This window comes from Protobothrops mucrosquamatus, unplaced genomic scaffold (assembly GCF_001527695.2).
Source record: "Protobothrops mucrosquamatus isolate PMUCROS unplaced genomic scaffold, P.Mucros_1.0 scaffold45, whole genome shotgun sequence".
NCBI classification, from domain to species: Eukaryota; Metazoa; Chordata; class Lepidosauria; order Squamata; family Viperidae; genus Protobothrops; species Protobothrops mucrosquamatus.
The window spans coordinates 2,365,114-2,379,220 of record NW_015386427.1 but is presented as its reverse complement, the minus strand read 5'-3'; the positions used below and the strand labels follow the sequence as shown (position 1 = coordinate 2,379,220).

Here is a 14,107-nt window from a genome sequence, read left to right as displayed (position 1 = left end):
GGAGGACACCCAGATTGCGCACCCTCTCCGAGGGAGCCAAAGTTTCGCCCCCTATAGTCAGCGACGGAGTCAACTGACTATGCCGAGGCGCCGGCAGCCACAGCCACTCGGTCTTGGAAGGGTTGAGCCTGAGTCTGTTTCTCCCCATCCAGACCCTTACGGCCTCCAGGCACCGGGCCATCACGTCAAGGGCATCATTACAGGTCAAATAAAATATTCAGAATGAACATCCCTTTGAATTAGCCTGATATCATCAGGCTGGATAGGAAAGAGAACAGGAAGGATGCTGGATTAAAATAAAATAAAAATAAAAATGTAAATTTTAATTTTAATTTTTAAAATTTAAAATTAAAAGCCACAATGTTCCATTTAGAAATGCTGAATTCAAATTTGCTTCATATACAAAATTTACAAAAACTGTCAAAACATGGTGATACACACACAAAAATGGCATTTGCTCTTACAGAAAATATTGAGTTTGCACTAGGATGTATGCAAAGCAGCCTGATCCCCAGTGTATCAGGTCATTATTATGCTAAATAATAAATTATGCTGTTTATATATGCAGTAGCTTCAGGTAGCTTTAGACATCAAGGAAAAGCAATGTTTATACAGGAGGATTGGTGGTAATGCAGAGTTTTGCAAATATGAGCATGTTACAAGTGTGATCTTTTGAGTCATAAATTGGACAGATACAGATGTGAATAAAATGTTCACTTAAGATAAAGGTTTGAATTTCAAGATAAAACATTTCCACTTAGAAAAGGAAATAGTTACAGAAAATAATAAAACAAAGATTAAAAGAATTTAAATCTGAGATAGAAAATAATTGTATTTTACATTCAATATTTAGCTTGTAGTATTTTTTCTAATTATCAAATGAACAGCCAGAAATTAATCACATGCATTCTAGAAAAACATCTTTCACAGAGATTCCTCCATTTTTTAAATCCTCATCATATATTTAATAGTAATTCCTTATCCTGGTCTTCAAAATCTTCCATACTCCTTTTTGCTTCGTCTGTTATATGTCCTTGAGCATGACTTCTTTTTACCACTGATCATCTGTCTAGAGTGGCCATTTTCTCACAAAGCTAGTTTTATTATTTAGTTTCAAACAGATTTCTTTGAATCTCTCTTCAATAATCTGTTTTAGGTTCTTGGAATTTTCCTCAAAATTAATCTCTTCTGGTTCTGAATGCTTTGGAATAAACTATTATTTTGATAACCTACTGTAAAGAAACCTAGTACATGTAAATGCATTTTCCCTAGTTTGTGTTTCCTTTTGTGTTTTCTTTTGTATTTCCTTTGTCAAATAACAGATCATTACCTCCATAGGGGGAAAAAAACTTTTTTGTAAAAGCCATGCCAACTGGTTGCATCATATGTTGACCACTGTCAACTGCCCCAACTTGGTTAGTTGAGAAGACAGATTCTTGAATCCATTGTTAGCAAAAATATAATTTACTAAAGCCAAGTGGTTACAGAAGAAGCAAAGCTGGATCTGGGATTTTCACGCCCAAAGCATATGGTTAATTTTTCCCTTGTTCCCACCTCCCCCCCCCCCAGTTACCTTTGAGTGTCTGATTAGGTGTTAACAAATTGTTTGGGTAACAGTCTTCACGGGTTGGATGGTTCTGCATTCCATAATGTGACTTTGAAACGGCTGGTGGCTCTCATGGGACAGCATAATGCCTAATTTCAATTCCTCTGAGGCAACCCCCCCATTTTCCTCCCCCTTTATCCTCCCCCTGCTGAGTATGGCGGGCTGGTAGCAAGCAATGCATGGCATAGCAGAATAGTGGTCCTGCCATTCTGTCCCTCCTGAAAATGGCTAGCCCTAAATGAAAGAAAACAAGTAAGGATTAGTCAGTAGACTTATTTGAGTTTGTTAGGGTATTTGTTATGAAATTGGCAGGTGAGGCGAGTTAAGCTCAAATGGTGACCATCAATCCACTCTGTCCGAAGGGCAAAAAATCCTTCGCTATCTGCGCTGCTTCGTGAATCAGAAATGGGACAATGGGGCAGACTACCTTGCAGTAGCCAGGCTTGCTTTCAACAACTCGCAGCACACCTCCATGCTGATGACACCTTTCCTGGCCAATGTTGGGTTTCATCCTCGCTTTTTCCCCTTACACAGCTCAATTTGCCAGTTCCTACAGCTAGTGATTATCTTGCCAATTTACAAGCTGTTTATCAGTTGGTGCAACGGCAACTGGATAAAGCCAAGGCGGATTATAAAAAAGTCACTGATCAGTCTTGGCATGATATGCCAACTTTGGCTGTGAGAGATCAGGACTGGCTGTCAACCAGGCACCTTCTGTCAGACTGTCCTGTCAAGAAATTGGATCACTGGTACCTAGTCCCTTTCCCCATCGAAGCTGTCATTAACCCACGCTCACTAAAAGTACATCCAGTCTTCTACCGGTCCCTCGTTTCAGAACAACTGGCCTGTCTGCTCCACCGACCAGAACATCCTCCACCTGAACCACATGACAGAGACAGCTCTTTTGAGTACGAGGTCACCATCCAAGACTCACACTGGCTGAAAGGCTGGTTCCAGTTCCTGATCGAGTGGGAGGACTATGGAGTTTACATGGGAGGATGCGACCATTGTGCATGCGTTCCACGATCAATTCTCTTCATGGTCTCAAACAGATTCGTCTGACCCGGGGAAAGGGTCCTGTGGTGAGGGATAGTGTTGTGATCCGTTGGCTGCCAACAGAGCTAGCAACAGAGTCAGATGAGGGGGAGGGGGAGCCTGGGTCAACTTTGGAGCCTTTGGAAAGTTCTGATGAGGAAGCAGAATCAGAGGCAGATGCAGAGCCAGGGCCATCTGTCTGTGCCCAGGCGGAGAGGCAGCTGTCTTCGGGGTCTGAACTGAGTGAGGGGGAGGAATAGAAGGGGCCTGTCCCAGATGCGCATATGCGTAGAGAGGAGAGCAACAGAAGGCAATAAGCCGGCTCTCAGGGAAAAGAAGACGTAGATGTTAGCCAGTCCCTCCTTGCTGGGAAATAAATAGTAGAGGTTTGGGAGTGGCCTGTTGTTGCAGACAACCGTTCATTTTCCCGGGTACATCAAGCAAGTTGGATTTCTTTGCTAGAATCAGTTGGGACTATTTGCTCTGTATTTGAGGTGCCAACTGAGTCTCCCTGCTGGGAACTAATAGGTAGTGAATTTGCTCAGCCAGTGTGAACAGGGACTGTTTCTGCTTGGATTAATCCTTGAAAGACTTTCTGTCTGGAGTTCTCAAGTGAACAGACTGTTCCTGCCCTGTGTCAGAATGGGAAAAAACTTTCCTTTGTGACTACTTCTTTTTGGTTTTGTCTATCCAATGTGAACAAAGATTGTTCCTGTCCTGTTTTAATAAGGTTTGTTTTACTCATGAGTAAGCAGTTTCTCATCACTTGCAAAAGCTGAGTTAGAATAATATGTTTGTTGGTTTGTTTATTTGTGAAAATTTATATGGCCACCCAATTCATTCATTACTCAGAGTGGCTTATAAAGATAAAAACTCAATATAAAAACAATAACAAGCAATAACTCCTCCCCCATTCTCCTGGTGACAACAATCAATTAAATAAGCCACTAGATGGACTCCATTCCATTCTTGGGCCCCCAGACCTATTGGTAGCACCAGATTTTTAGGGCCTTATGAAAAAATGTCAAGTGGGGTTAATTTTATCTCTATGGGGATGATGTTCCATAGGAGGGACCCACCATGGAGAAGGCCCTTCTTCTTTGTCCTGTTAGATGGACCTTCTTTGTCCTGTTAGATGGACCTTCTTTGTCCTGTTAGATGGACCTCAGCAAAGGGGACCCATAGCATTCCCTGCTTCCCACTCTAGTGGGTTGGATGAATGTTATAAGTTGGTCTTTCAAATAACCATGTAGGACTTTAAAGGTAACAACCAGCACCCTGAATTGGACCCAGAAGCAAATCAGCAGCTAATGCAGCTCTCATAGGAGAGATGACACTTGTGCACATCTAGGCCTGCACAAAGCCATGTGGATCGCTGAATTTTGAACCAATTAAAGCTTCTGGATAACTTTCAAGGGCAGCCCCATGTAGAGTACGTTGCAATAGTTAATGATGGGAGGTGACTAGGGCATGAGTGACTGTAAGCAAGCATTGTTGTCTCACGAAAGGGTTTCAATGGCACATAATCTGCAGTTGTGCACAGGCTCTCCTGGCCATAACTGCCACCTGCTCTTCAAGCAGGAGTCTAAGAAGATTTTGCGGACTGGATCTCTCTGGGGCACTGCCACCCATCCAAGATCACCCATCCAATGTTAATGTTGCTAATTATTCAAATAATGTAACACAAAAAAAAAATGCAAAATTTAAAATATTTTCTTTAAGAATCATATTTTTTAAATGCAAGGTAAGATGAAAATTCTGAAGCATATAAGGGAAAAATGTCTTAAGACAGACTGTGTTTCACACTGAAGAGTGCTTGAAAATACTTACCAACAATGTAAGTTGAGGATAGTTTTTTCAGAAGGAAGGTGGGCATTGGCTGGTAACAAAGACCTTGCCATTAGATTCAGAAGCTGGACCTCTTAGATAAGCCAGTAGATCAGATGCAGGGATTTCTTGCAGTCTCTAGGTGACAACAAACTGCAAATTTGTGATGGTTTTGCGCTAAATAATTATATTGATTTCTTTTAATTTTCTGTGCTCAGATATATTCCCAGGATGCCTACCTGAAAGGCAGTGAAGCTTAAAATAATAATCTTCTTTATATTCCTGAGCCTCCATCAAAAAGTTATCCTCAGTTAATGTATCCTAGCCCTTTATTGACATCAGCACAACTTGAAATGGCCTACTGGAAGGAAATACGTGCCTTCAGGTTACGAATAGATTTTTTTTTTGTATAATTTGCAATTGTTTTTCATGGCTTTCTAATAGCTAGTCATTTGAAAGAAATAATAAATGTTCTTTTATGGTGGTGATGGAGACAATTTTTGTGTGAAAACCCATGTCTTTAGAATGTAATAATCCTTGTAAATCTGAGTAGATGAGATCATTTCTGAAGATGCTGGGAGGGAGGAGCTTCCTGGTATCTCCTTTGATGTCACCCAATATCCCAGCTCCATCTTTTTTTAAAGTGTCTTTAATACTGAAACCTGCCCACTTGTGTCACCTTTGGACCCAGACTTGGAGGTTTCTGTCCCTTTGGCTAGTGCCTGCCAGCCTAGTAGAGAACGTAGGTAAGCGTGAATGAATGTTTGTGTGCATGTGTGAAAGAGCAAATATATACATTGTAATCAGTAAAGTTTACTATTATTTTAAATTTAACCTGTCTCCATGTATTCTAAAGAACCATTTGTGCCTCAGTGTTCAGCTGAAAGTTATTTCAATGTGGCTGTTTTCCAGGGCTGTGTGTGAACATAAGCCAAACCTGAGAGCACACATGTAACATTTTTAATGGTGTCAGAAATGGGATACATGGATTAGACCTTTGAATGTATTTGAGTGATCAGTAATGCCTTTCTGGAAATTTGGGGATGCTCAGCAAAAGGGTGCTTTGCATTTCCTGCCTTCTTGGCGACAGCTCCACTGGAGAACCTGAGGAGGGGGAAATGGGTTTGATATATCGTGAAGTGATGGAGAAAGAAATTGGGATTGCCTATTGGTGATTTGCAGGAGAAAATGAAGTCAGTGTATTCAGGGAGAGATGTTAAGGTAGAATTTGGGGAGCTGTACAAATTAAGAGGAGGAATGAAATAAAACTATGTACCTGGAGTGTTTGCAGTAGTATTGAGAGTTGGGCTGACTCAAAGGAATCAGCTCCTCAGGCAGTTGTGATTGGAGAACTCCTCTTTAAAAGGCGACTTGGAGCAACTCAAAAATAATCACCATTTTTTGCAGGCTGATTAACAGCTACAAAAGAGCCAAATGGTGGAACTAAAAGAGATCTTGGCTCAATTGAAGGATAATGTAGGAAGGGAAGAGAAATGGTAACAAAAGCATGCTGTGCAAAAATTAAAAATCTTATGTAGACCTACAGTATACTAGGAATAAGCACCTAGCATTCTCTTGTGGAAAATGTATTAAAGTAGGGGAACTGCACAGATAAATAAAGCAACAATCTTACCAAATTGCCTGTTTAATAGGCCAGATCTTGATGAAACTCCAGGTTTTCTTTTTTATAGGAAGGAGCTTTTTGGAGAATTATGTAGTAAGGTTCCTTGGGCTTTAACAGCAGTAGTGGTAACCCAAGCAAGGCATAAAAATGCCCAGAACCAGCAATGGGAAGAGTGGGAATAAATAGTTACTCATATTTCTTTAACAGGAAGCGAGCAGAAATGGATTGTTATTGATCTAGGGGCCCTAAGCCCTGATCCCCCTCTAATGGACCTAAAGGCTACATCAACTCAGATTCCAATACTTTTCTGACCAAGAACCTGTTAAGAATGTTGGAGAGGAAAGTAAAAAATGTGATGGAGCTGCAAGTAGTGAAAGAAAGCTGGGAAAGAAGAGGAAAAGACAAGAATAGGAATTTGTGGAGCAGCCAGGAACAGAAAGTGGAGAAGATGAGCATGTGCAAATGTGGCTAAAGGTGAGAGATTTGGAAGAAAACATGAAGATGGGGTGGGGCTTCTATTATAAGTTTGAAGGAGTGGGTGGAGCAGTTAGAAAGAAATGATCAAGGAAAGTATTGGAAACCAAGTATAAGATTCTGAAGAAATTGCAATCTCAGACTTCTGCTTAGTCAATTTCTAAGGCTGCTTCATTGCTGTGGTAAATAAATATATGGGTCTTGACTGGAGGTATGGGGGAGGGGAATTGGAGAGATTCTAAAGACATGAGGAATTCTGATCTATCCACAATGATCCTAAGCAAGCTCTGTTAGATACTGTACTGGAGCTGAAACTTTATTAAACACTTTCCTTTGGGTAAGCAAATCTCTATTGCACTACTATCTGCCTTACAGACCTCTGACTTTGTTCCAGAGACTAACCAAACCCATCATGGCCAGCATGGGGACACATATTAGTGCACAGGTAGAGATCACCAGGTCCCTTGCAGCCCCCCCCCAAACAATACTCCAAACCAAAGGCTGTTGAAACAGGGATCACAGAAAATAGCTGCAACTTAGAGAAGGAAGATATTTTAAATAAATCAGTAAATCTTTTTAATAGCCGGCCCATTCTGAAATCAGATGGGAGAATTTACAGTCTAGAGAATTTATCCACACCTGATCTGCTTTCTGCCTCCATTCTTGAATAAAAGCATGAATTTTGGCTTTCGGTTTGACTTATCTAAAACTTCATGCCCCAGACAAAGACATCTGGTTTACTGGTGCAAGGACAGATCCCAAAATATCTCCTGTGTAGCTGTTTCTACCAGAGATTTAAATTTAGGGGCTTGTCAAATTCTTACTGCATACAAGTGGCAGAACTACAGATTTCTTGATAGGCACATGCCTTGGTATAGGTAACTTAATTAAGATTATTTTGGACTTATATAAAATGACCCATGAAGGAGCAGTGAAAACCTTGACAAAGGAACATCAAGTTGTAATGTGGCCCAATCAGCGGATCCCGGTTCAGAGGGGGAGGAGGAGTTGGAACTGGGACTATCCAATGGGGGAAGGCATGATCCCCTCCAAACAAGTGGAGAATTCAGGGGCTGAGGACGAGGTAGCCCCAGGGCTGGCTGGCAGTGGGGAGGGGGCAGCCGACCAAACAGAGAGCTGCCTGCAGGAATGTAGCAGTTGCAGAGAGCCAGCAGAGATGACAGACTCCAGATCACCTCTGATGAGGAAAAGCTGCCTCCCGCATCCGATTTGCTGATGAGGAGAGCAGAGCAGAGGGAGACACAAAGGAAGTCAGAGAGACTGTGTCAACCATCCAAATAGTGAACTCAAAATCAAGGAATCTTCAAGGCTCTGAAGTATCATAAAAGATAAAGTTTATTGATTATACTTCTCAGAACCGAAGAAGCAAAACCAGCTCTGCTTTTCCACACAAAAATCTGCCCAGTTAACAATAGCTTCCCTTAACCCCCACCAGTTGTTCACATTGCCCAATCATATATCTTTGGTTTGTTATGAGAACAGTCCACTTCTCTGTCAGACACCTGCATTACTGATCTTGGCATTCTTGTAGGCTCTCAAGGTCCGTGGACGGCTTCTTAGAATCCAGTTTTTCCCCTACACTTTCTAACCCTCTCCCCTGTATCTATGGCAAGTTGATACAGTAATAGTAATAGGCAAGTAATAAAAGTTAGCAGGCATCTTAGCGATTCAACCTTGACAGATTGCTTATGAGGAAGTAACTGTACCCCTCGTCATAAGTAACAGCTGCGGAAGAGTGATTTAATCAGACGCTGGGGGAAGTTATGTTTATCAGGAACACTTACTTGTTTTGATGTATGTCTTCTCGGCTTTCATAAATCGTTTCTTGAACTTTGGACTGTTTTTGGATTCTGAGCCTCGGACTTTGCTTGTGGACTTTGAACTTGGCTCTGGGACTTCAGACTCTTGGGTTGTGCTTTGGTTGTTGGAACTCTGGACTTGAGGCAAAGAAGGAAGTTACAATACCACATGGGTCACTTAGGACTTAGTTTATGGAGCCGGGGGAATTCAGACTGAGGGAAAACTGAGGATTGGGGTGGAGCTTCACCAGCCCCATTGGTGGGTTATTTGACACTGAGATAAGTGAGCAATAAACAGGCCCTGTTTAATCTCTACCTTGCCAGTGTAACTTGGGTCAGAACAGGCAAAGGGATCAGCAGCTGCTAATCACGTGGAATGTCAATTCAAAACAGGAACTACTCCAAGTTGCAATTCCCATTATATAGGCAGAGACAGATTGGCACATGGGACCATAATTTTCTGGTTACATGGAAGGCTTTTTTGAATGGGTGGAAATCTCCATGTGCAATAAAACTGCAGACACTACTGCAAGGTTATTGCTCCCACAGGTCCTTTGTCTCTGGGGGAGAGACAGATAGGGGCATATCTTTTGTTAATCAGCCCTTTGAAGCCTTTATCCCACAGTTGAAAAATTAAACAAAAAAACTGCACATGACACACAGGGCCCAGGAAACTCATCTCTAAGCTATCCTCCCCCTCTCCCCCGCTGCCCTCACCTTGGCTCTTCTGGCCATCTCTCTGTGCTGCTTATTCCAGCATATAAGCCTCTGTTACTTAAAGAGAAACCAATAGTGAAGCAGGTGAGGGTTTGGGCAGAGGGAACTATAGAAATATTACAAGATTGCTTTTGAGTGTTCGGATTGGGACCTGTTTAAAGAAACTGCAACAGATAACCAACATATTAATTTAGAGGAGTATGCCACCACTATGTCTACATATATTCAGAAGTGCATTGAGGATGTCCTTAAAAACTTTGTGGTATGAGCTAATGAAAAACCATGGATGATACGTAAGCTTTGCAGGATGTTGAAAACACAGAATGTGGCTTTTAAATCTGGTGGTATGCCGGTGCTTAGAATAGCTAGAACCAATTTGAAAAGCACCATAAAACAGCAAAGCAAGCCCATTGTCAGAAGGTTGACAACTTTTTTCAGGACCCTTATGAACACCAGGCATATGTGGCAAGGCATCCAATCCATTACATACTATAAGGTGATTCCATTGTGTTCTAAGGGCAACACAGACTTTTTAAATGAGCTGAATACATTTTTTGGAAAATTCAAGGCATCGAATAAGATTCCTGCAAGGAAAGCTGTGCCCCATCTTGATTAGCAAATGCTTAGCTTTGATGATACCTCTGTCTGGAGGACATTGTGGAAAGTTAACATTCTGAAAGCAGCAGCCCTGGATAATATCCCGGGGCATGTTCTTAGGGAGTGCGCAGATGAATTGGCTTGTGTTCTTACAGATATTTTCAATCTTTCATTGCAGCAGGCAGTCTTAAGACTGCTATTATTTTGCCAGTGCCAAAAAACTCTTCAATTAAAAGGGCTTAATGATTATCATCTGGTTGTACTTATGCCCATCATTATGAAATGTTTTGAAAGTCTGATAAAGGACTTTATTGTATCCAACCTCCCTCCAGCATTTGACTCACTTCAGTTTGCTTACTGTCCAAATCACTCCACAAGGATGATATTTCCTCTGTTCTCCATCTGAGCTTGGCACACTTAGGGGAAAGAAATACTCATGTGCGAATGCAGTTTGTTGGTTTGTTCAGCATTTTGATCGTTCCTCAGTAGACAAACTGGATCTTTTAGGCTTCAATATTCCTTTGTACAACTGGATTCTTGATTTTCTCACTGATATGTGAGTTGGGACTAATATGTTTAATCTTTTTTTTTTTTTAGCACAGATTCTCCTCAGGGCTCTGTCCTAAGTCCACTGTTGTTCACCCTGTTGACTCATGACTGCTGTGCAAGATTTGCTACCAACCATATTATGAAGTATGTGGATAGCAGAACAGTAGTGGGTGCTTACTGGGAGGAGGTAGAGGGTTTGGTGAACTGGTTAATAAAACAGCTTGGTTTTAAATGTAGGAAAAACAAAAGAGATCATTGTTGATTTCAGAAAAGGCAGGCAAAGCCATACACCTCTGTGTATTAGTGATTCAACTGGGTGTGCAGCTGATGAGCAGGTTAGTTTGGTCATTCAGCAATGAGACACTGGTAAAGTGAGCACAGCAGCATTTTCTGAATCATATCAGATGAGCACATCTTCCATCCCCTGTCCTTACCACTTTCTATAGGATCATTGAAAGCATCCTGTCGTATTGTATTACTATCTGGTTTGAAAGTATTATGTTTCAGACAGGAAGGCTGTGCAGAGAGTGGTGAGGATGACAGAAAAGATTATTGGAAGTTCACTTCCTTCTATCCAGGATATAGCCTATAAGCACTGCTTGATCAAGACAGGCAGTATTGTCAGGGATGCTACACATCCTCTCCATGACCTGCAGATTTTAACAGCTCCGTGGCCCCTGTAACTTCTGCTGCCAGGCTTTAGGCTGCCTTAGGTGGCTGGATAGCAGAATTGCCAGGCTTTAGGCTGCCTTAGGTGGCTGGATAGCAGAATTGACTCAAGTAAGCAACAAATTTGGCAAAATGCTGAGTGCACAGACAATAGAACTGAATATACAGATGAATACATACAGGCAATTCTCAGAAAGCATGGCATAATATTTCAAACTACTGTACCATAGAACCCAGAACAAAATGGGTTTGCAAAAAGAATGTATCATACTCTATGTCAGAGTGGAAGAACCATGCTATTTGATGCAGATATGCCAATCACAAACTGAGGAAAGGCAATTATGACTGCATGCTATCTCCAAATTTGACTACCAGGACAATCAACTGAGAAAACTCCATATGAACTATGGAATGGAAAGGCCCCAAATGTTTTGGAAGCAAAGCCTAATGTGCCCATTCCCAAACAAAAACGTACAAAATGGGATGCTAGCACAAAGGAAGGTGTACTTGTGGGGTACAATGAATTTCAAAATGGATACAGAATTCTACACCAAGACACAAACAAGGTAACTATCAGTAAAAGTGTAATTGTCAATGAAACTTCATGAACTAACACAAACGCTTCAAACTGAGGGAACTTCCACATCCGTGTGACATGAAGATAAGCAATAAAGTGTCACAGAAATAGACATTAACAGACTATCCAACTGCCATAAAAGAAGAAACCAGGCTACAAGAGGCTTCAATCAGAAAATCCACCAGAAGCAATATACATCCTAGTCAAGCATCTGTACTATGTTGCTCACATATCACTAAACCAGAGCTAGATTCATGGGATGAGATGCAAATACTTCAATCCATGAGAAACAAAAGTGGATCAGAGCTGCTGATGAAGAGATGACATCTCTTAGTGAACTGCAGACATGGACGCTTTCAGAGCTACCTCATGATAAGCAGGCAATCAGTTGCAAATGGCTTTTTAAGGTCAAATGCGACTCTGAAGGCAAGGTCTGTAGGTACAAAGCACATTTAATGGCAAAAGGGTATGCACAAAAATTTGGTGAGGATTATGATGTTACTTTTGCTCCAATTGCAAAACAAAGTACTTTCAGAACACTGTTGACAATGGCAGCTTCTCGAAAAATGGTTGTAAAGCACTATGATATCAGAACAGCCTTTCTTAATGATGATATTGAAGAGGAAATATATATGACACAGCCAGAAGGATACATGAAAAAATGGAGAAGAGCATCGTGTGCAAGTTGCAAAAATCTCTTTATGGACTCAAGCAATCAGCTTGAGCATGGAATGTAAAAATAAAGTCTTGCTAGATGAAGGATTCAAACAAAGCAGAGCTGACACATGTCTATACTCAAAATGTGTAGAATATGAATATATGTATATTTTACTCTATGTGGGTGACTTGATTATTCACAAAAGGGATTAGGAAGTTCCAAAGTTGACTTCAGTGTTTAACCAGCATTTTGAGACTAAAGATCTTGGAGATGAGACATATTACCTAGGAATTAATGTACAGCACAAAGAAGATGGGGGCTTCCTGTTAAATCAGAAATCTAAAATTGAGACAGTGCTTCAGCAGGTTGACATGATTAAAGCCAAAGAAGCAAGCACTCCCATGGACACAGAATATTTAAAAATGGAAGAGGAGGATCTTCTTCCTATTAATGATCAGTACAGAAAAGTAGTGGGAGCATTGCTATATATTTCAACCACTATATGTACAGACATCACAACTGCCATGTCCCTTCTTTGTAGATATGTGAGTCAACCATGTCAAAGAGACTGGACAGCAATCAAGAAAGTCATAAGATATATCAAACAAAGAATCTGAGTCTGAAGCTGTCTGCAGTTGGTGATTTGAACCTTGTAGGCTATGTGGACTTTGATTGGACAGGTGACCCAAATACTTGCAAATCCACATGTGGTTACTTGTTCAAATTAGGAAACAGTCCTATATCTTGGTTCAACAAGAAGCAGATATCAATAGCTTTGTCTGCTACAGAGACAGAATACATTGCTGCTGCCTATGCTAGTCAAAAGGCTATGAGGTTACGTCAGTTGCTTGAAGATCCTGGAGAGCCAATGTCCCAGCCTACAGTCTTATATGAGGACAATCAAAAATGTATCAAACTTGGCACCATGGTGGCCATGATTGACTCACTTAATGATCACAATCCCTCCTCTCCCAGTTGTGAACATTAAGCAACTGCACAGATTGTTAAATGGAGCCTCAGAGGTGAAAAAATGAAAAAAAAATTGCTAAAGCCAGCTGCTCATCTGCAGCATCTTAAAATGTTCCCTTTCCATGTCTGTCCTAAAGGATCATTCAGATTAAAGGGACTGGAAGACAAATACAATAGTTATATTCTGATTTTCCTAAAAAAGTTTATGCTATTTTGCATTCTCACCTATTAATTTATCTTCTAGCCAAAAATTTTCACAATTAGCAGATGGAGAGGAATTTCAGGAGAAGAATGGAGAACTGGAAGTATCTCCAAGAAGTGGTATTGTTTTGCCCTTTTTATGGCCTCAGAGAGCTACCCAACAGCTTGTTTAGAGTGCCACCACTTTGTCACAGGCTCCTTTTGTCCATATTCAATTCAGTGGGTTCCCATACCCCAGAGGCCCACTCCAACCTCTCTGACCTTTAGGCAACCCACACACTGGCAGACCCAGGGGTATTTCTACACCCTCCCCAGGTCTACTGCTGCTCCTTACTATCAGAAATAAAACTATAGTTTCCCCTTAACTTCCAGTTTCCTATACAGAATAGCAAAACCCACAACCTTTCTCATTCCCAATACCCTTCAATGTCGGCTACTCCACAATCATCATCTCACCATACTCAGCTGCTTTGCTGTAGGGCTTTTATAGCTGCTTTGTGCTAAGCAGGTAGGCTGGCTGGGGAGAGATCTTGAAAGAGCAGGCCACTATCAGCGTAGGTGCTAGCTAATCTCAGGCAGCCTACTCTCTCATACTTCTCCACTGATTTGCTTGTCAGGTTGCAGAGGGTGACCACATGACTCCAGGACACTGCAACCATCGTAAATACATGTCAATTGCCAAACGTCCAAATTTTGGTTATGTGACCATGGGGATGTTGCATACTTTTCATAAATATGAAAAATGGTCATAAGGTCCTTTTTTAATGCCATTATAATTTTGTCA

General features: G+C 41.2%; 1 protein-coding gene across 1 annotated transcript in view; it reads left to right on the top strand.

Annotated features, from left to right (window-relative positions):
- Positions 1 to 2,901, top strand: part of FAM133B (family with sequence similarity 133 member B) — a 29,494-nt gene extending 26,593 nt beyond the window's left edge. Inside the window, exons 12-13 of the mRNA XM_015811538.1 lie at positions 2,141 to 2,284; positions 2,659 to 2,901. Coding sequence (XP_015667024.1) covers positions 2,141 to 2,284; positions 2,659 to 2,901 — 387 coding nt within the window. The remainder of the gene's footprint in view (positions 1 to 2,140; positions 2,285 to 2,658) is intronic.
- Positions 2,902 to 14,107: the final 11,206 nt, after the last annotated feature.